Source organism: Artibeus jamaicensis, unplaced genomic scaffold (genome assembly GCF_021234435.1).
Source record: "Artibeus jamaicensis isolate MK-2021 breed Jamaican fruit bat unplaced genomic scaffold, CSHL_Jam_final contig_391, whole genome shotgun sequence".
NCBI lineage: Eukaryota > Metazoa > Chordata > Mammalia > Chiroptera > Phyllostomidae > Artibeus > Artibeus jamaicensis.
The window spans coordinates 7,530,633-7,551,337 of NW_026521814.1; the positions used below are offsets into that span (position 1 = coordinate 7,530,633).

Below are 20,705 nucleotides of genomic sequence, written 5' to 3' on the forward strand. Positions count from 1 at the left end.
AAAACCTCCTTTCTAATGCCAATAAACAACATTTTAACTACAGAGCATTTCTACCACCACCCTACCCCTTAATAAGATGAGAAGATAAAGTTAAACAAAAAAATCTGCATGAATTAGAAACAGGAATGTCAGTACAGCCAAGGGTCGTTGTTGCTATTGCCCAAGCCCTGGGGCTGTGCTCAGGGGTCCGCTGGGAGCACCTGAGACACTGCCAGAGGATCACTGCTGCAGAAGGCTCCTAAGAATATTTGAAAACCTTAAAATCTTGGTTTCAAACCCCATGGTTTGAACTTACCTTAAACTGTCCCGGTAGCTCCCTCTACTAAAGCTCTGTTTGCTCTCAAGGAAAGCACCTTTGGCGTCATCTTTTCCTGTTAACACAGCGTGAGGGATTCCTTAGTGAATGCCATAAGCAGAACTGTATGAAAATAAAATTATTTACTCTGCCTGCCTCGTGTATTATTACTACATCTGATGCTAAAGCAGTCTGTTAACTTTATTGCAGTAAGTAGCACCTGTCTAGCACCTTCTAACAAAAATATTTCAAAATACTCAGCAACATTGAATCTTTTGAACTGTATATATATAAAATAGCCAATATGTTATCACCATAGAAATAGACACGTTATAGCATCAGTCATAAAAAACTTAAAGGAAGCTCACTAGAAGTAGGGGAAAAAATAACAGACTCACCAAATTAAAAAAAAAACATTCAGAATAAATCACACATGTTAAATGCATGCAGTTATGTACAATTAAACTATAGAGTTATACCCAGTAGAGTTAAAAAATTGATATGTGATATGATATAGAAAGTATGGAATGGTTGACTGATATAGGTTGGGATAAACTACCAAATCTAAAAATTTAGGTTGAAAAATTCAGAAGGGGCACTAGTGCCTGAAGTATCTACTTACATTAGTAAAAATAAGTGCAAAATATTTTAGTCATTGATTAATTCACTCAACCAATGAGAATAACACTCCTACTGTGTGCAGGACACTAGAGGAAACCTTTCTTATTTGCAAAGTTTGGGGGAAAGGGAGGAGGATGGAGTTGAACATTTTTCCACAGAAGACCTGGATTCTAGCTCTATTTCACTAACTAACTCAACCTCCTGAGCTCTTGTCCTTTCCTTTATCATTTGTATAATGCATCCGAGAACAAATGAGACAGTCTATGTTAAAGTACATGGAAACACATAAAGCATTATACACATTAACTATTTAACATAATGTATAAGCATAATGAAAAAGGCACTTGCCCTTTACACCCTCTTCATTAAGGGTTTGATCTCCTTGACTTTGCAGAGTCACTAGAGTGAAGTAAACTCCTTTTCTGTCCAACAGTTCTTCATGTGTGCCTCTTTCCACCGCTGTGCCATGTTCAAAACCAATAATGACATCTGCAGCTCTAACTGTGGATAGGCGATGAGCGACTGAAATGATTGTATGCCCTTGCTGAATCTGTAACAATGGACAGTGTGCCGTTAAATGAGACTGTAAGACAGAGCTGACATTGACCTTTGGATCATCTCTGAATTTGCAAGTAAGTCAGAACATTGGTCCCTGGGAAAATCTTTAAATAGGCTTTAGAAATGGCCAGTACACTTTCTCACATTGCTGTTCTGTTGCTGCTATTAATCGACAGCTAAAAACAAACAAAAAAAAGGAATTTAAAAGTCACATGTTTTAAGTTAGACTTAACCAGATTTTAAATTTGATATACGTGACTTTTGGAAGCGAATCCTGTGCCTTCTGTTCAACCGTGTGGAACATCGTAGTCAGCCAATGTTTTCTAAACAGTCAAACTGGATACACTGACCCATGTCACGTCTCCCTCTCCTCTCTCAAATAGCAGCCTGTTCTAAAGCAGCACAAACACGTCCACATGTAAAACAAACTCACACTTTTAACAAACCTTACTCAGCTCCTCTTGCACCATGGCTTCACTCTCATTGTCCAGTGCCGAGGTAGCCATGTCAAAAAGCAGGATCTTGGGGTTTCGGACAAGGGCTCTGGCAATGGCCACTCTTTGTTTCTGGCCACCACTCATCTGGCCTCCTCCTTCTCCAACAAGAGTGTCAAATTTCTGGGAAGAAAGTGATACTAGTAACAACAAGCAAGAATTCGATAATTCCTGACAGTAATCTATCATGAGGTCCTCTCTGGCTTCCTCCTAGGTATGAATCCACATAGATTCAGCTTTTACTAAAATGTCCTTTCCTGAAACAGGTGGGTTGCCTCACCAATATTTGTGTGTAAGATAAACAAATTGATTTATCCTTTCATTTCAAGATTCACTGTCTGTATAAATATTTCTATTTAGCTCAAGCTCAAATAAGATGTTTCCACCAAACTAAAAGTTGACTAGAGTCTTGAAAATCCATTAGAGGATTAAAGCACATATCAAATCTTATCTCTTTTCTCTAGCTAGACAACAGAGAAAACACAACGCTAAGGCTGTTTTTATACTGTGAATAAATGACCAAACTATCTTTATAATCATTACCATTGACAGCAAAGGGCTACTCAACATCTTGCACATGTAGGAACAACATTATATTGGAACAACAAAGCCGTGATGTCAGACTCTTCTCTTGAGTATTAATAGTCAACATGAGATGAGCACCCACCATATGTAACGAAATCAGAGCCTGGCTGGTGTAGCTCAGTGGATTGAGCATGGACTACAAACCAATATTGGTTACTGGTTCAATTCCCAGTCAGGGCACATGCCTGAGTTGTGGGCCAGGTTCCCAGTGGGGGCCATGTGAGAGGCAACCACACATTGATGTTTCTTCCCTTCTTTCTCCCTCTCTTCCCCTCTCTAAAAATAAATAAATAAATTAAAATCTTAAAAAAAAAGAAAGAAAGAAAGCAGAGAGCTGAGCTTTACACGTTTTCTTATTTAGTCTTCACAGATGCCCCATGAGGTAAGTACTGCTATTCTCTGCAGTTGATGGATAAGGAAATTTTGGGGTATAAGGGGGTAAAGTAACTTCCCCAAGTTTATAAAGCTTGCAAGTGGAGAAGCTAGTATTTGTATGAAGGCATTCTGATGCTAAAGCTTTGTACACTTTAACCACCACACTACGTTATACTCACAGCTGTAATCCTGTCCACACGGGAAATTCAGAAGGTTGACTAGAAAGTGTTTTGGAGGGGGCAAAGCAGGGGTGGGAACGGGGGCATCTGTAATAGTTTCAACAACATAAAATAAAATAAAATAAAATAAAATAAAATAAAATAAAATAAAATAAAATAAAATAAAATAAAATAAAATAGTACTGGCTTAGAAAAAGAAAAGAGAAGAGAAAAGAAAAGAAAGGAAGGAAGAACAACAAAAAAAGAAAGTGTTCTGGAGCCAGATCCCTGGGTGTGAACCTGATCTCTCCTGCCTTGAGCAAGTTATTTGACCTCTCAGAACCTCAATTCTCCATCTATATTTAGGAGAACAATAGTAGCTGCGGGCAAGGATGGTTGTGAGGGCTAAATAGATGCAAAGTGCTTAGAACAATGCCTGGTTTGTAGTAAGCACTATATATGTTTTAACTAGTAATAACCCTTCTTTGATTTAGCTAACCCTTAGGTGGAAAATCCATATAATAATACGGGGTTGGTTCTGGTGGCATTGTTGCTTAAAATGAAGATAAAGGAGGAATTTTTGAATATGTTGGTACATTACTGAGGACATTTATTAGCCGCCTATGCACAGGAAAATTAAATAACAATGGGAGATATCAAAAGAATATTGTGCAAGTTATTGCCACATAAATTTACCATCTGCTTAGACAGTGATTAATGGAAAGAATAAGGAAATTGTATTTATGTTAAAGTGAACTTTTTTTTTAAAAAAGCTTCCCAATTTGGTAGACTTTTAACAGATTAACAACACAGTTTCAAACGAAGGGGAAAACTCATGGTACATTTCCAGGCATGAAACTGAAATATGTCCGTGATAATTTAGGATTCAAATGAAAAGAAAGACATATCGTAGAAGTGTTTTTCCCTGTCGTACGTTTCCCCCTGAATGGACACGAGGGTTACCTGCGGCAGCGCCATGATGAAGTTGTAGGCATTAGCTGCCTTGGCTGCTCGGACTACGTCTTCCATCGTGGCGTCTTCTCTGCCATAGCGGATGTTCTCGGCGATGGTGGTGGAGAAGAGCACAGGCTCCTGCTCCACAACTCCAATCTGAGCTCGGAGCCATTGAATGTTAAGGGAGCGGACGTCATGGCCGTCCAAAGTCACCTAGAGAGCGTGAGCACAACATCGTCTGTCCCGGGTTCCCTTGGGGTTCTGAAACATAATGCTACCTTGTACTTAGCCCGTGGGGAGAAAAGGGAGCGACCGACAAGGCTGTAGCAGAGACAGTTCCTCTTAGAATGCGGTTGCTTATGTAAGAATGATTGACAGTATATGACTGAAATCACACAGAGCTGTAGGACAGTTTGTTGCAGAAACACAAATGATGTGGAAGGTCGCTTAATTTAGTAAGATTTCAGGCAAAAGGTTTTAGTTTCTCAGTAAAGAATAGAATCAGCTACTCACCGTACTTTTAATATTTTTACTATGTTTTGACTTGTGACCTAAAATGGTCTTCAAAAGACACAATGAAAATAAGCGATGATCCCTATCATTGTATATTCCTATGATTCCTATCTTGTATATACGTTTTACAGTAAATCTTACTTTCTGGCCAGATTCACCAATTTCCACTTTGTTGTTCAACAGCAATTGAAACTGTCAAGTGGGATGAGAATATTAAATTTACCATTATTAGCAAAAATATAAAAATCTTACATTGAGAAGCCATGATGTGTACATATTAAGAGTATAGTTATGCAGATATGTGGCAAAAAAAAAGTATCCAATCAGAGAATGAAATGTCTGTGACAAAGGAAAATCCTGGTTTCTTTGCCATGTTAGCATAGTGGCACATGCACTATAAGAATGCATTACACTGAAGTCTTTCCAATGTACCCCAACGACTCTGTCCCAAAGCATTAAGGACATGTCAACAAGAGTGATTTAGAGAATGAAAGCCTTTGGCATCCAACAAACCTGGTCCAAGTCAGGGGCAAGTCTCAATCTCCTTTGACTCTTTTTCCACATTTGTAAAATGATATTTACCTTTTGCAATTGTTGTGAAAACAAGTGATCATTTTATTAAGTACTTAAATTATAATATGTGATAAATAAATAGAAAATACTAATATTTATTTTCTTAGTTTTATTCTATGCTTATAATCAAATAAACACACAGAAAAAAAGACTAAGTAGCTTCTGAAATTGTATGTTTTTTTAAACCTAACTCCTCAAGCAGTAATCAATAAGGTAAAGTTAAAGGAGTTCACCATCAACAAGCTCTTATTTTTCTTAATTATTGTTCAAGTACAGTTCTCTGCCTTTTACTCCCTTCTAAGCTCTTGTTATATGAAATGTCAAAGGGACTCATCTAAGAAATAGAGGTTCAGAAACTATGAACAGTAAAATGACAACAAATTCACAAGTATCAACAACTGAACCTAAAAACCAAAAACAAAAACTAAGCAAACAATTAGAACAGGAACAGAATCACAGAAATGGAGATCACATGGAGGGTTATCAATAGGGAGGGGGAAGGGGGAAGATGTGGGAGAAGGTACAGGGAATAAGAAGCATAATTGGTAGGTACAAAATAGACAGGGGGAGGTTAAGAATAGTACAGGAAATGCCAAAGAATAGTATAGGAGAAGACAAAGACCTTATATGTACAGCCCATGGACATGAACTAAGGTGGCGGGGGGGGGGGAGGGGATGCTGGAGAAGCAGGGTACAGGGTGGAGGGGAATAGGGGGGGGAAATCTGGGACAACTGTAATAGCACAATCAATAAAATATACTTAAAAAAAAGAGCTGTTCTCTGTTAATTCTGGCCATGTAAGCTTTCTTATACTTGGCATTTGAAGAACTTCAGGAGAATAATAATAATTCTGTTATAAAAGAAAGAAATAAATTAAAACCTTGGCTCATTGAAGAGGCAGAAGTACCCACTTGGAATGCATCTGCACAGTCAGTCCCCTGACTGAGCAAGTGGACTGGTTCTTCAGTGAGCACGGTCATGCCAGGAATTAGTGCAGCAAGTGAAAACACTGAGTCAACTATGCGTGTGTCAGGATGGCCTCAGTGTGTACTAGGCCTTTGTGTTTGACTACGTCATCACCGTGTGCACTCTCCCATCCCCTGCATCAAGAAGTTTCTGGAAGACACACACCATGCCTTCACTGGGGTCGTAGAATCGCTGAATGAGCTGCAGGGCAGTGCTCTTCCCAGACCCACTGGGTCCTACCATAGCCGTCACCTCCCCTGACTTGATGACCATGCTGAGGCCATTTAAAATCTGAGAGAAAAGAAAAGAACAATGTTTAGATCATCAGCAGTAAGGCTACAAGTTACGATGCTTTGTGAGGATACTGTGTTTGTTTGGTTATGCGCTGGAAACAGTGTGCACGGGCACCCATGGATAAGCAGCCAACTAGTAAACAGTGCCTAGGAGGAGGTTTTAGCATTTAGCATGTGACTGATGATTTGGCTGATAGCTATGGCCAACAAATATAATAAAATATGCAGTAACCCTCAAAGTTTAAGTAAATCAACCAGGCCTAACTTTTAAATGTTCCAGGATTTAATTTGAAGCATTTCTGACATACTAGGAGACCCCAAGAAAACTGTCCCAATTAGTTAAGGGACATTTCTAACTTTAAGCAAGTTAGAAATATAATGCTAATTTACTGACCACATATTAATAATAAACCAGTGTGCAAGGTTAAGTTGTCATACGCTTGCACTGTGTGCGGCATATTATTTGAGTGGCCGTGGTGTGTTTGCTCGGTGCAAAGCTCTGTTTCAGGCAGAGACTGAATGCTGCGAAATCTGGAAAGGGGAGCACAAGAAGTCATTCAAAACCATCTGTTGGATATTTTCACCAGTTCAGTGGTGCTTTTTATACTTATTATGTAGACCCGGTTTGGGGTCCTCTGTGTGACTGGAGGGTGAGGCTGACAAATTACCCTTTACTGGACCGGAATCACCCCCCGCCCTCCGCAGGCAGGCACTGAGTGCACTGCTCTGCTGCTTCTTTGTTTTTAATCACTGCAGTCTCCGGACACTGTGGTGCCCAGCAAGGCTAAATGCATACTTGGGTGTGAATGAAGAGTATTTATAGATCTAAGTAAGAAGATATGTATTAAAAGAAGCTCTTGGCATTGGGACTAGAAGGTAAAGCAGAAATGAAATAACTGTGTTTCAGTTTAACTAGTATTGCATGAATAGCTATTCTGAGCTGGTTCTAAACAAACAATATAAAAGGACTTTTTAGCCATCCCTTCAAAGATCTTTACTGAGTGAACACTACTTTGTGGTTTACATTTCACAAAGTACTTTCACATATTTTATGACAGCTAATGTTTATATGTGTGTGTGTGTAATACATAAAACATTAATTAAATATTTTTTCATAAATATAATAACATGTATGTATGCTTTACACATACATATGATGGATGGATAGATGCATGTGTGCATTATAGGTATGTGGTATCAAAATTAAGTTGCATGAAATTTAGTTCTGTGGGGATAACAGACATATTAAGAAAGGGTAGCTAGAGATACTCTGTTCAAAATGAGGAATAAGTGTCATTTCAAAGCCAATTCATCCAGGGGAAGTAGATCTCAATTTTCCTATAGAGTAAGTTGCCTTTAAAGACATCTGCTCAGTAGGTACAGGAAAACTGAATTTTCTTCACCATGGGTCACATATGAGCACATTGCAAGATCACCTTTGCACGGAGGACTGACCCAGTGGCCCTGTGAAATCACAGATAAGAAGTAAACAACTGCAGAGGCAGCAGCTCTCCTCTGCCACTTCGTCCCCTGTCCACCCCAAGCGTGCTGCCTTCTGCTGTTGCTAAGGAGGCGGCCGGGCGCAGCTGCACCCCTTCACTGCTCTGACTGCCTTGCAGTTTATGGAGCCTGCGGTTGCGATGACAGGACCCAGCACACTCATTTCTGCAGAGTGTCATAAAGTGCACTTCGCTGGAATGTGCTGCCAGACTGTCCCCACCAGAGGAACTTGCACATCGTTGCGTCACAAAGGAATGTGGTTTTGGTGCCTGAGAAATGACACAACACCCAAGGGCACTTCCAGAGAAACGTGCTCCTTTCCCATGCTGCTGGAAACTGAGTCATGCTTCAGAGAAACAAGCAATGTTTGGCTCTGGAAATGAATTATCAACGAAGAAAATGCTGTTGTTCCTGGGGGAGAGGTTGGCTCTTACCTTCACCTCTGGCCTGGAAGGATAGTGGAAGGTCACATTACGGAATTCAATTTCACCTTTGATTCGATCCAACTTGTAACCATCTTCTGACATGCAGTCAATAACAGGTTTCTGGAGTGGAATATAAAAGGGATATAGCAACAACATGCATTAGATGCATTTACTGTCCATCTCAATTGAACTTACTCATAAAGGAGAATAAGAGCCAGGTAAAATATTGCAGAGATACACTAAAGATAAGTTGCTTCCACATTAAATAATTATTAATCATAGTAATAATACTACCATTTATTGAAATATTAATGTGATATTACTATATAGTAAGAGTATTATGTTATATTGCACATATATTAATACATATATGCTATATATATTATATGTAAATATGTTATCTACAATATATAGTTATTTATATGTAATATAAATGACTATAGATAATATAAACTGTTGTCAATTAATTAAAATTATATATAATATTACATTAGTTAATTTAATTATTGATATACTACTATGATATATTATTATATACTGATATATAATTAATATGTTAGTATATCTTAAGATTACCAGGTATTATTATATTATTAAGATACCATAGCAGACAATGTACAAGGTGTTTTAGAATACTTTTTTAATGTAAATAATTATCTCTGTAACCTAACAAGAGAGATAATATGTCCATTTTTTTCACTTCAGGAAGTGGAGGAATCTCAGAGAGGTTAAGTACCTTGCCTAAGGCCGCACAACTAGTCAACCAAACTGGGGTCTAACATTTGAGTATCTATTATAAAGGGTGATGAAAACCAACTAAATGTGCTCAGGTGGTGTCCTCGAACACTACAGACTTTCAGTGGATGTGCTGAGTTTCGCCTCTGCTGTTGTTAGTAGTGAGCCTAACCTAAAACTTAACCAGGTGAGAGTGAGGGTTCATTCCTGCTGCCAGACACTCCTGGGTCAGCTTCTTTTCTTTTCCACACCAGTGAGAGAAATTTATGATCATACCTCTATTCGAAGCTGTAGTATAGCCTGCTTTCTTCTTAGGTCTTTAATAAAAATATTAAATTAATTTTTAAATGCCTTAATTTTTAAAAAATAATTTCAGGGGCCTTTTAGACTCATCGTCTTAACTGAGCATATAACAACCCAAGAGTGAGGTGGAATTTGGATTGTTCAACAGGGCTCTGTGATTTTTCAATAATCTCTCCATATCTCAAATCCATAAAACCCCAAAATATAAAACAGATAAAGTGATGAGAAATTTTCTCAGGCAGGTTACCCCTCATACAATGATGACTTAGAGAACCCACAAAGCACCTCTGGATTTACAGGGCTTCTCTTAGCCCAGGGCATTTTTTTTTAGAGAGGAAGAAAAACGCATTGCCGCCATTTTCCCTTTCTGTTCTTGGATTTTTGCTCTCTAGCTTGATTCAAGAGATTAGCCAGAAAAATCCTAGCCACACTACCAGGGTCCTCTTCAAGCTTGTATAGACTTTCTGTCCCATTTAGAAGATAATTTAGTCTCATGAACTTGACCTTCAAATTCTGCACGATCTAGTCCCTTACCATTCCTCCAGCCTCTGTTCTTTGCTTACTCTGCTCCATTACACTGACCTTGTTTCACTCCCTCTCTTTCACCAAGCCCTTTTCCTATGGGAAGCCTTTTTTCCATAAATACCTTTCCCACTCTTACTTCCCATGCACCACCCCACCCCAGGCTCCCTTTGCATGGCCAACTCTACTCCTTTGGTGCTCAGCTCAAATACTTCCTCCTCAGAGATGATGCAGTCACCACCACTCAACTTAAAGACTCCTTCCCACCCCTAATTGCAATCACACTGGCCTATTTTATTTCTTTCAGTGTCCTGTCCAATGTTATCTTATCTTTGAATGTGTTTACTTCTTTATTGCCTATTTCCCAGTTACAACTTGATGATATGACAGCAGGATCTTTACTGATTCTGTTTCACTCTTGCCTGCCGAATTCACAAGTTCTGACTCATGACAACATTTATTAAGTACCCCTGAATTAAGGGCATTGTGATAGTTCCTCATAGCTTTTCACACTGAGGGCAAATTCCTCAAGAGTTCATTTCTCTTCCCACACCAACCTGTGAATGGCCTTTACTTTAAGCATTCACATACCTGGTCAATTGTCTCAAAAATGCTGGTGGCTGCTGCACGGCCAGTTGCAAAGGCTTCCAAACAAGAAGATGCATTGCCAAGATTTAAAGCTCCCACTATAACACTGAGGAAAATCTGATGAGGAGAGATAAACATAGTTTTCATGTGTTTTGGCGCTATCCAGGTGAACTTGGAGATTTCAATCAACACAAAGTGGGTTAGAGTAGTGATACAATAATTTATTATATAAGTAGCCTTATAATGGTTTCTCTGGTTAAAGGGTCCTTGAAACAATAAAGATACTATGATTAACTTGGCTGTCCTAGAGACTGGTATGTGCAATATGCGTTTGCTACTCCTGCTATTGCTACACTACTGCACTAGTACACTGGTTATTAGGATAACTACTGCTACTACTACTAGTACTATACTACTACTACCAAAAATAATAACAACAATACTAAGGCATGTTTCTGAGTGCTTCACCGGTACTGCTTCATTTGGTCCTTATAAAAGATGTGTATGGAAACAGATGTGTGTAGAGGTTACAACATATATTAGGTGGTAGAGCAATACCTAAACCCAGACTCATGACTGACATTCTGTTTACCTCCCAGGCTCATCTGCTGGAGATTGCATGCAGGTGGAGTGGAGAGGTTCCTGTGCAGAGCTGGGGAAGCTGTCCTTGACTCGCCAGCCCAGCCATCTCACTAGGTCAGGTAAAGGCTACCTGATGATGGCTAGATGTTCCTACCAAGCAGCACTCTGCTTTTACCAGTACTGTGTATGAAGGAAGAGGCAATGTGGTAACTCCTCACATTGGCCTCTAGGAAGAGCACAGGACTCCTTCTCTCCACCTTTTCAACCACAGATGCTTGCTAGTCTCATGACTCACATGCAGGTTGTTTCAATGGCCACCATCTATTGGGGACTACAGTTATCTGCTGAGCTAAAGGTTGCCCTCTGCATGAATGCTGTCTTTTTCAGGTAATCAATTGATCCTAGTCTGTGGTGGTTTCTGTGAGCTGGATTCTTCCCAGAGTCCCTCTCCACCCTCTCTCTTCCTTATGGCTGGATCATGGGACTTCTCAGAGCCTCCTGGCCATCTCTCCCCCCCTCTTCAGCAACCTCTTCATTCCACACGTCAGGATTACGTAGGCCAGCCTCCTTCTGACTTCTCCCTGAATTCCCCACTCAATGCATGGGGACAGATGATCTGCTCATCCGTCCTTCTTGTTTCTTTTCCTTGTCTATGGCAGGTAGTTCCTTCCATCAACAGATTACATTATCTTTCCAGCCCTGGTTTCTTTACCTATATCACAGGGATAATGAGAGTATATATATCTCATGAGATGTTATGAGCATTAAATAAGATAATGCATGTAAAGGTGATTGATCCAGTTCAGCCACATAAATAATAGTGATGATGATGATGATGAAGTAAGCAAGATTCCATACTCAGGAAGTGTTAAAATGAACAGACAGAATAGTAATTGTGGCGTAATTTGGGTTAAAACCACTTCATCCAACATCTTCCTACCTGAGCAAAGGAAGCCTTTCATATGTGTTATGAAAGGCTTCCATAATGATCAGGGGTCAATAAACATTTTCTGTGGCTACCCAAAGAATAAACATTTTAGGTTTTTCAGGCCACATGGGCTCTGAAGCAATTACTCATCTGTACTATCTAGTACAAAAATAGCCATAGACAATATTAAACAAATGTCTGGGGCTGTGTTCCAATAAAACTTTATTTATAAAAACAGACACCAGACTGGCTTTAGCTTGCTGGCCATAGTTTGCTGACACATGAGTCAGACTAGATTCAAGACTGACCCACGAGGGCCCTAAACTGAGGTTTGGGGTCAAGTCCTTGCTCAGCCAGGCTTTGCAAGCATTACCTCAAGCAAAGGTCCCTCTCAGGGTTCTTAGGAGAAAAGTGAGTGAAACAGGACCAGGGCAAGTACCTAGCACCTGATAATAGTGAGCACACATCCCAACAGACCATTATTTCTCACTCCAAATACCACTCGTTAGCCCTGTGGACACTAGTGTAAGAAAAGGGAAGGCAGGAAGGACCACTGGCCAACGGCCTACCCATGGGGGTGTTGTGTTGAAGTAAGGAGATCTGTGGCCCCTTGGAAGGCAGATCCAGAGGCAGGAAAACAGTGGTTAGCAGGTCAGGCCCTGGAATTACAGAGACCTGAGTTCAAATCCTACTCCATAATACTTGGCACATATTTCTCATCTTCATTGCTTCCTTTCATTTTTAAATGGTAGTATAATGACATCAATCACACAATGAAGTTGTATTACATATAGTAATTTTATTAAGTATGTCATTCAGTGCTTCACACCTTGTATACACTGAATAACGTTCCTCTCTATTACTGCTATTATTTTTTATTGTTGAGCCCTGAAAATTAAGAGGGGGGTGAAAGAGCAGCCTGTGCATCATTCAGTTCCCTTTCATCTTTTTTTCCCAATAAATTGCAGAGCATGACTTTTGTCTGGGTACAAGTGATACTAATTACAGTCATTTATATGAACTACTTAGCATTTATGCCCAATTACCATGCAGCCAATAATGGTTTTGTGCATTGCAAAATGCATCAGATTAACCTAATTGTTAATTAGGTTAGTGGCTGAAACACTCAACTCATACATACTCAGTCTTCATAGTTTGCTGCTCAGATGTACAGCCAAAAAGGTGCGTGTGCATGAGTGAGAGAGAGAGGGGAAAGGGGTAAGAGGAAGAAGAGGGGGGAGGGGAGAGAGAATGGTCAATGATTTTACTGTTAGAGGATGTCTCTCACCTTCCCAAAGAAAAATTTCTTGAAGTATAAGAGGAGGCTTGCAGGAAGAGGTTAGAAGTAAAATGTGAGTTAATAATCGATGACTAATATAGGAAATATAGTCAATAACATTATAATGACTACATATGGTGCCAGGTGGACACTGGAAATATTGAAAGAAGCACTTTGTGAAGTTTATGATTGACCAATGTGCTGTACACTAATACAGAATAATGTTGAATGTACATCATAATTGAAAAATACAATTTTTTTTTTAGATTTTATTTATTTATCTTTAGAGAGGAAGGGAAGGAGAGAGAGAGAGAAATATCAATGTATGGTTGCTTCTCATGTGTCCACTGCTAGGAACTGGCCTGCAACCCAGGCATGTGCCCTAATTAGGAATTGAACCATGGTTGTTTGGTTGACAGGCCCACACTCAATCCACTGAGCTACACCAGCCAGGGCTGAAAAATAAAATTTTTAAAAACTGAAAAAAAATTTGATGACTAAAATGTTAGAGGCATGTAGTATCCCATGTCTGCAAATAGTGAATACAAGAAATAACAATTGAGAGAATGAGTTATTTACAGAAGTTATAGCATAGCCCACAATCCAACTGGCAAGAAACTTGAAGGTGAGACTGTTAATCAAACAAGGAGGTAATTAGACTGAGGTGGCTTTAATGCCTTAATAACCTATATGAGCAAACCAAAACCTAAGCCTTAAATTCCTCAAGGTTAAGAAATCAAAACCTAAGGACACCAATCAGAAATAGCCAATTAGGCTTCTCTAAATATGGCAACTATTTAAGTTACAACCAAATAATGTCCTCGCTAGCTTCAGCCTCTTCTCTGTAAGTCTTTTTCCTCACTTCTATCAGTGAAGCCCTTCCAATGACTTCTGTTTTGGCACTGCCTGATTGGTATTATCAGGTAGCAGCCAGGAATGAGGGGCCAGAGGGGAAATAAAGGCAGGGCCCTCACCATTACAATCTAACAAAGAACTTACTACAGGAGGCTGGAAGCACAGGAAGACACATCTCAACCCTTGACCCAGCAGTCCTGAGCCTGGTCTGATAAGATTGCCAGGCATCCGGAACAACACAAGCAAAACTATGATAGTATGGAAGAGGAGGGCCTTAAAAATTTCCCTCCCACTACCTGGAAAAAGGAAAAGCTTGAGACTGTGTATTCATCCCAAAGCCTGGAAAGGGAAGGGGAGGGGGTCCACAGTGCCCAAGAAAAGCCCGTGAAACAACTTTGGTTGATTGCCTGCCTCCTATCACGTATACAAAATGAAAAATAGAGTCTGGAGCAAGATAAGGATTCAGGCTAACAGACCCCCACACATACGTAGATCTGGGTAATCACATCTTCTCAGGGGAAATCTGGTACCACCGTTACCCATGAATCAAAATGTAACTCCCTCACTCCCATCCCACCAATTATATAAGTACTCAGGACAAGGGACTCATTCTCTTGGCTCTCTTGCCACATGAGGAGGGTTAGGGGTCCCTGGCCACCTGACCTATGACCACCTCTTTTTTTTTTGGCCATCCAGGTGCTGTGGCCACCCAGCCTTTGGCCACTTTGCTCTTGCCATCCTTGCTTTTGCTCTCCCATTAGAAGTTAGCACTCAAACACTTTGCTTGCTAATAGACTTGCTGATCTGTAATTATTTACTGTTTTGGCAAGAAGAACTGAGTTTCTCCCAAAACAGTATTATTTTTGCTCAAATAAACTCCTAAAAGTCTTAATATGCCTCCATTTTTCTTTTAACAGAACCATAAAGGCGGATTCTTGCTAGAGAGAGTTTTTGAGAATTTTTTTAATTTAGTGTTTCCAAATGGAATTGTATATTATTTAATTACCAATTTACCAATTTGTTTTCCCCCTCAATTCTTATTTGGAAAATAATAATTTTCCATATTCTGTCTTCTTCTTGCAGGCATGGAACAAAAGGAAGGATGTCTTTTCTCAATGCATGTGCTGCTGCAGAATGATCAGGTACAAGCAGCTGTGACTAAAATCAACTACCGGTATCTCTAGTTTGGTAAATGCTGAAAGCTCTGAAGATTCATTAGATCAATAAAGAAAAAGACTTTACACTCAGATTTCAGACCTGCAATATTTTCACTGGTTTTTCAAATGTGCAAAGCCATATCAAGGTTGAGAATGTGGTTAAATTATGATAATGATAACACTTTCCATCTATACCATCCCTTTAAAGTTTATAAAACAGCTTAACATGTATTATCATATTTAATTTTTTGAACAAAATTCAAGTGATGCCAGCTGTTCATCTTGCAAAGAATAACTGAATTTTAAAACTCGTTCTTAGTATATTATGCCCTAATGAAATAAAGTCCATGGAATAGAATGACTATGTTTTGACCTCTGATAACCTTTTCTATTTGCAAATAAAATCTCCATTCATCTTTTTCTAGAAATATATTTCTATTCAAGCAGTAAATCTCAGATATCAGGCTTTCAGTTAGCAAATTTCTGGTATACAGGATTTTGGGTGTGTGTGTGTGTGTTTATTGTTTAATTGGTGCCCGTTCTACCTAGAACCTGGAACAAACATATTTTAGAGAAGAATTAAATGCTTAAATTAACACACCCAATTAAATGATTAATAGGCCAAATTAAACATATATTTTACTGTGTGAGGGTGGGAAGGCATGGGAATAAATGGAAATAAATTCAAATATTCAGTATCATTCAAGTGTTCTGAAGGAAAAGTTCAGCAAGCCATACAAAAGAATAAAAGAGTAGATGAGAGGGGAGGGAATTTCAGGAGAAAAGGGTGAAGGGTTTGCAGGAACAATTATAAAGGACACATGGACAATAACGTGCGGAGTGTGGAAATGGGAGGGAGGTGGAAAGGGCTCGGGGGTTGGGCTGTAGTAGGGGAAAAGGGCAGAAAACTGTATTTGAACAACAATTAAAAAATAAATAAATATTTTTAAAAATTTTAAAAACAGTAAACACACACACAAAATGGATGGTCATGGAAGCCTGGCTGGAATAGCGCCATTCAGGTGAGAATCCCAACAGTGACAATAGTTCAGCTGCAACAAGAGGGGCCCTGAGCTAAGGAGGAAAGTCCTTGGGAAAGTGAGCAGGAGGAACAGCCTTCCCTGACCCACCACACCTGGGTATCCTGCGAGGCGCTATAAAGGTTCCCCATCCTCTACTTTACAACATATGTTAGCATTTGGCATTGTGTGATTTGTGTAATTATTTATTTATTGCTTATCTTCCCTGTTAAGCTGTGAATTCCATCAGGGCAAAGATCACATTTCTTTTGCTCACTCTTGAACCTCCTGCGCTTTGTGTGGGTTTGGCATATAAGTAGGCGTTCACTAATTCTTGAAAGAGCAACTGAAAGGACACGGACAATTAAAGCATTTATGGTATTAGTTGTAGTATGGCTATAGCACAAGCGACCAATAAAATACGTTTGTATTATCTGTTCAGTTGTGGATTTTATTAGCTTGACATTTTAGTAACTCATTATGTTTCCACAAATATGTCTGTTAGCACATATCTTGTGCTATTATTAGGTTCAACTATATGAGCAGTTAATTTTTAACTGAGAGATCACTGACTTTCAGTTTTCTTGGCACATTATCTTTTAAACTCAGAAAAATCATTGTTTTACAGCTATAAAACCTTCATTTGATTGGAAATCATTAAATCACTGGCTCATCAGTTCAAATGCTCAGCATCCCTTCACTATTAAAATGCATGTGTACCGCTCGTTTCTGCAGAGGGGCTCCATCCAATCATTGACACTTTCCTCCCTCAGACACCAAAGGAATAAATGAAATGGCTTAACTGAGGGCTTTTCTGAGATGCCAACAGGAAATGCTATATGAGGGTCATCAGAACCAAGGTACCTGGACAAGGGTTCCTGCTGTATATTCTCCATCAACCAGGACAAGTTCGGAGCCGTACCAGAAGGCCAGTGCATAACACAGGAAGATGAGACACCACATGAATCCAGTAAAGAATCCCATCACTATCCCTTTTCTAATTCCCCAACGCTGGGCAAACACAAGATTTTTCTCATACCTGTGAAGAGAAACATGTGAGTCTATTTCATCAGCAGAAGGAGCAGCTCACGTTAGAGTGTTTCAAACAGACCCCAATGCAGTGGTTTTCCTCAATGATTATGAAAGCACCAAACACAGAGCGGCTGCCAGAAAACAGCAACTTCTGTGTAGTTCGTTTAAACCTGGCAATGAAAGAAGTTGAAGGGATGATGCCTAACATAGCCCCACAGTGGATTACTTCCTGCATGAGTGCAGTGGGGTAAGCTTCACCCTCGAGAGAAAAGGATTTTTCAACACAAATGCTTGGATATGAGAAATCCAGTACTATTTGCCCTTAAATTTTTATTTATTTATTTATTTTTAGAGATGGGAAGAGAGGGAGAAAAAAATAGAGAGAAACATCAATGTGTGGTTGCCTCTCGCATAGCCCCGAGTGGAGACCTAGCCCGCAGCCCAGGCATGTGCCCTGACTGGGAATGGAACCTGCGACCCTTTGGTTTGCAGCCCACGCTCAATCCACTGAGCTACACCAGCCAGGGCTAAATTGTTTTGTTAAATCACATGACGTGCTTCCTATCAGAAAATGATGCAGCTGTTTCCCTCCCAGGTTTGAAAGTACTGTTTGCATCCCATGCACTCGCCCATCTGCCCTGTGACCAAGAACGCTCTGTTGTGACAGGGCAGGTCAGATTCACACCATGGGACCTGGCTAACTGTGTGGAAATTCAGTCCGAGCACTTAGCTTCAGTAATTCTATCATCTGGTCATCAGTAATGGGCACTGTCTTAAAGCTCAGGCATTCTGTAGCTGCCTTCCTACATCTAAGAAAATAAATTAATAGAGAATTTTAAACACTTCATGGGACAAAACTGAAGGTTTAGCCCATTTTTGTTACATTTTTTAAATGTTGACATGCTGATTTTATTAACAGAAGATAATACCTTTCTCCTGGCTGGTGTGGCTCAGTGTATTGAGTGCCCACCTGGGAACCAAAGGGTTGCTGCTTCCATTCCCAGTCAGGGCACATGCCTGGGCTGAGGTCCAGGTCAGGTCCCCAGTAGGGGGCGCATGAGAAGCAACCACACATTAATGTTTCTCTCCCTTTCTTTCTCCCTTCCCCTCTGTCTAAAATAAATAAATAAAAGCTTTTTTTTAAAAAAAAAGAAGAAGAAGAAGATAATACACTTCATAGTGGAGGAAATATGCTACTGAAATTTTTATGAGAAATAAAATAACTTCATTCCACAAACCAAAAGAAGCAAATGACCCATGGACACAGACAAGAGTATGGGGAGGACCAGAAGGAAGGTGGCGTAGGGGCTGGGAGGCAGGGAGCAAAAAGAGAAAACGGGGACATCTACAATAGTGTCACCAATAAAAATAAAGGCAAAAAGAGCCAAATAAAAGGAGAGGATAATTAAAGATTATAAATCCTGTTCTCTTTTTTATCTGGTGAAGTTGCTAGCAATTGAGAATGACACCATCATACTAAATCTACAACAGATGAAATAAGAGTTTAATTAAGTTGCCAGTTATTTTATAAAATCAGGACCTGGCACATGTAAGCACTCAATAAATACTAGATAAATGGAAGAATAAGTAAAAACAACTGTTTGGCAACTATGTTGTTTTGGTCACCTAGGTTTTTATTTCCATTAAGAATTAATCTCCTAGAATGATGGTCTATAATATACCAATGCTAAGTTATGTTTGGTTAAATTGAAATCTGAGACCTTACAAGGAGTGTGTAGTAGAGTAGCTGAGTAAAACACATTGCGTTCAGTAACAATGTGTGAAATTGCACTTTGGACCATGGAGGCTTTTCCTTAACAGCAGCAGACAGTGTGGCGGCCTGGCATGCGGCACAGTATGTGCACACGCCCCCCCCCCCCGGAACGTGCAGTAAATATCAAACCTAAGACGGCTTCCTAAAAATTACCAGCTCCCACCTCTTCAAAACACATACCTAACCTAAGAGCCCTTATGGTGCTTTGATCAATCTCATTATTCTGCCACTTGAACAAAAACTCCCTTTTGAACTAAAGCTCCCTTGAGGTAGCATAGCCCAAGGTGAAACTGCCCCTTTGTACAAAAAAAAAAAAAAAAAAAATAGGGAAGTTCCAGGATTAAAAAAATTCAGAAAAGTGGCAAACATTTTTAAAATTTTTCCTTCATTGTATTTTTTTCCATTACCATTTATTCCTCTTACGCCCTCTTTCCCGTCCACCACGCCTCCGGCAGACATTTCAATTAACCAACCTTTCAACCTCTCTTTTCTCACCACCAAAAGCGGCCACTGTTCGAATGGATGAAATGACTTCGTCCGCCACTGACCCTGCTTTGGCATAGGCCTTCAGTTCATGGTCAGTAAACTTGGACACACTCTAAAATCCAAAAGAAGAAAATAAAATGTAAAGACCAGGTAATCAGGGCGGTCCGTCACTCAATGACTCATTTAGGTGAGCAAACAGGTGGTATGGGTTAATACAAAACTAGATTCCCACTGTAATAGCATTCGCTGAGGAAGACTTTGGTCCATGATCCATGCTAAGCCTCATCCACAGGTGTTTGGTTGTTGCCGTATCAAAATGACTGCATTAAAAGCCGGTCTCAAAAACCTTCATACGGAGTTAAGCCCTCCGTGGGGCATTCTGTGAGACTGCAGTGTCTCACACTCAGTCATTAGAGTAATGAAGTTTTCAAGTCAAATCATGTCCCATTTCACTGCCACCCGGCCAAAGTCCACTGCACAATTCCCAGACAAACAGCAGAGGCGGAGGCCAGAGGTCAGTGCAGGAATCCTACTGATCAGAATATGGAATGACAAGAGAGGTAGTGAGCATGCAAAGGTGAGATGAGGCACAGGTAATTCCATAGGAGAACGCTTTAGGTAAATATTACGCTATTTTCACTCAGCTATAGGGGCTCAACCACCTTTGCTGTTTACAAAAGGAAATAAAAAGACATTGCACTTAATATTAAACAAGTTACTTTCTCTACAATAGGGCTTAGATTGAGGCCTTGTTAGAATTAACCACCAAAGAAATTTCTGGCACAGATGAAGAAACAAGAAGGGGAAAAAATGCAAATATTGTGAAAAATCAACTTATTCAGAAATCTAAAAAATATACTGTACCCACACTAAGAGGGTTTATCTTCTAGTTTTTCCAAACTTTCAGCAGCAAAACACTTAGCAAACAAAATCTTAATCCCAATTCTGATACATAAGTAAAAGTATTTTATTATAATATATTTATTTCACAAATCCACATTTTATAAAACTTTAGTGAATTGAAAAGGCAACAATGAGAAAAGTAAAAAGTGAGGCCATTTTCACCAACATTAAAGTGTGGGCGTTATGGATGACATGCAGTTTTCACTGGCCCTTGTCTGATTTATTTCACCAG

The 20,705-nt window shown here is 39.6% G+C and overlaps 1 protein-coding gene across 4 annotated transcripts in view; it reads right to left on the minus strand.

The window, feature by feature from the left end:
* Positions 1–20,705, minus strand: part of ABCB11 (ATP binding cassette subfamily B member 11) — a 107,109-nt gene that overhangs the window by 49,100 nt on the left and 37,304 nt on the right. For all 4 annotated transcript variants that reach the window (XM_053665241.1, XM_037140689.2, XM_053665242.1 and 1 more), the window contains exons 9-17: positions 19,558–19,682; positions 17,143–17,317; positions 10,462–10,575; positions 8,320–8,430; positions 6,258–6,383; positions 4,050–4,253; positions 1,921–2,091; positions 1,265–1,466; positions 296–371 (exon numbers count right to left, since the gene is read on the minus strand). In XM_053665241.1, the coding sequence (XP_053521216.1) occupies positions 296–371; positions 1,265–1,466; positions 1,921–2,091; positions 4,050–4,253; positions 6,258–6,383; positions 8,320–8,430; positions 10,462–10,575; positions 17,143–17,317; positions 19,558–19,682 (1,304 nt within the window). The remainder of the gene's footprint in view (positions 1–295; positions 372–1,264; positions 1,467–1,920; positions 2,092–4,049; positions 4,254–6,257; positions 6,384–8,319; positions 8,431–10,461; positions 10,576–17,142; positions 17,318–19,557; positions 19,683–20,705) is intronic.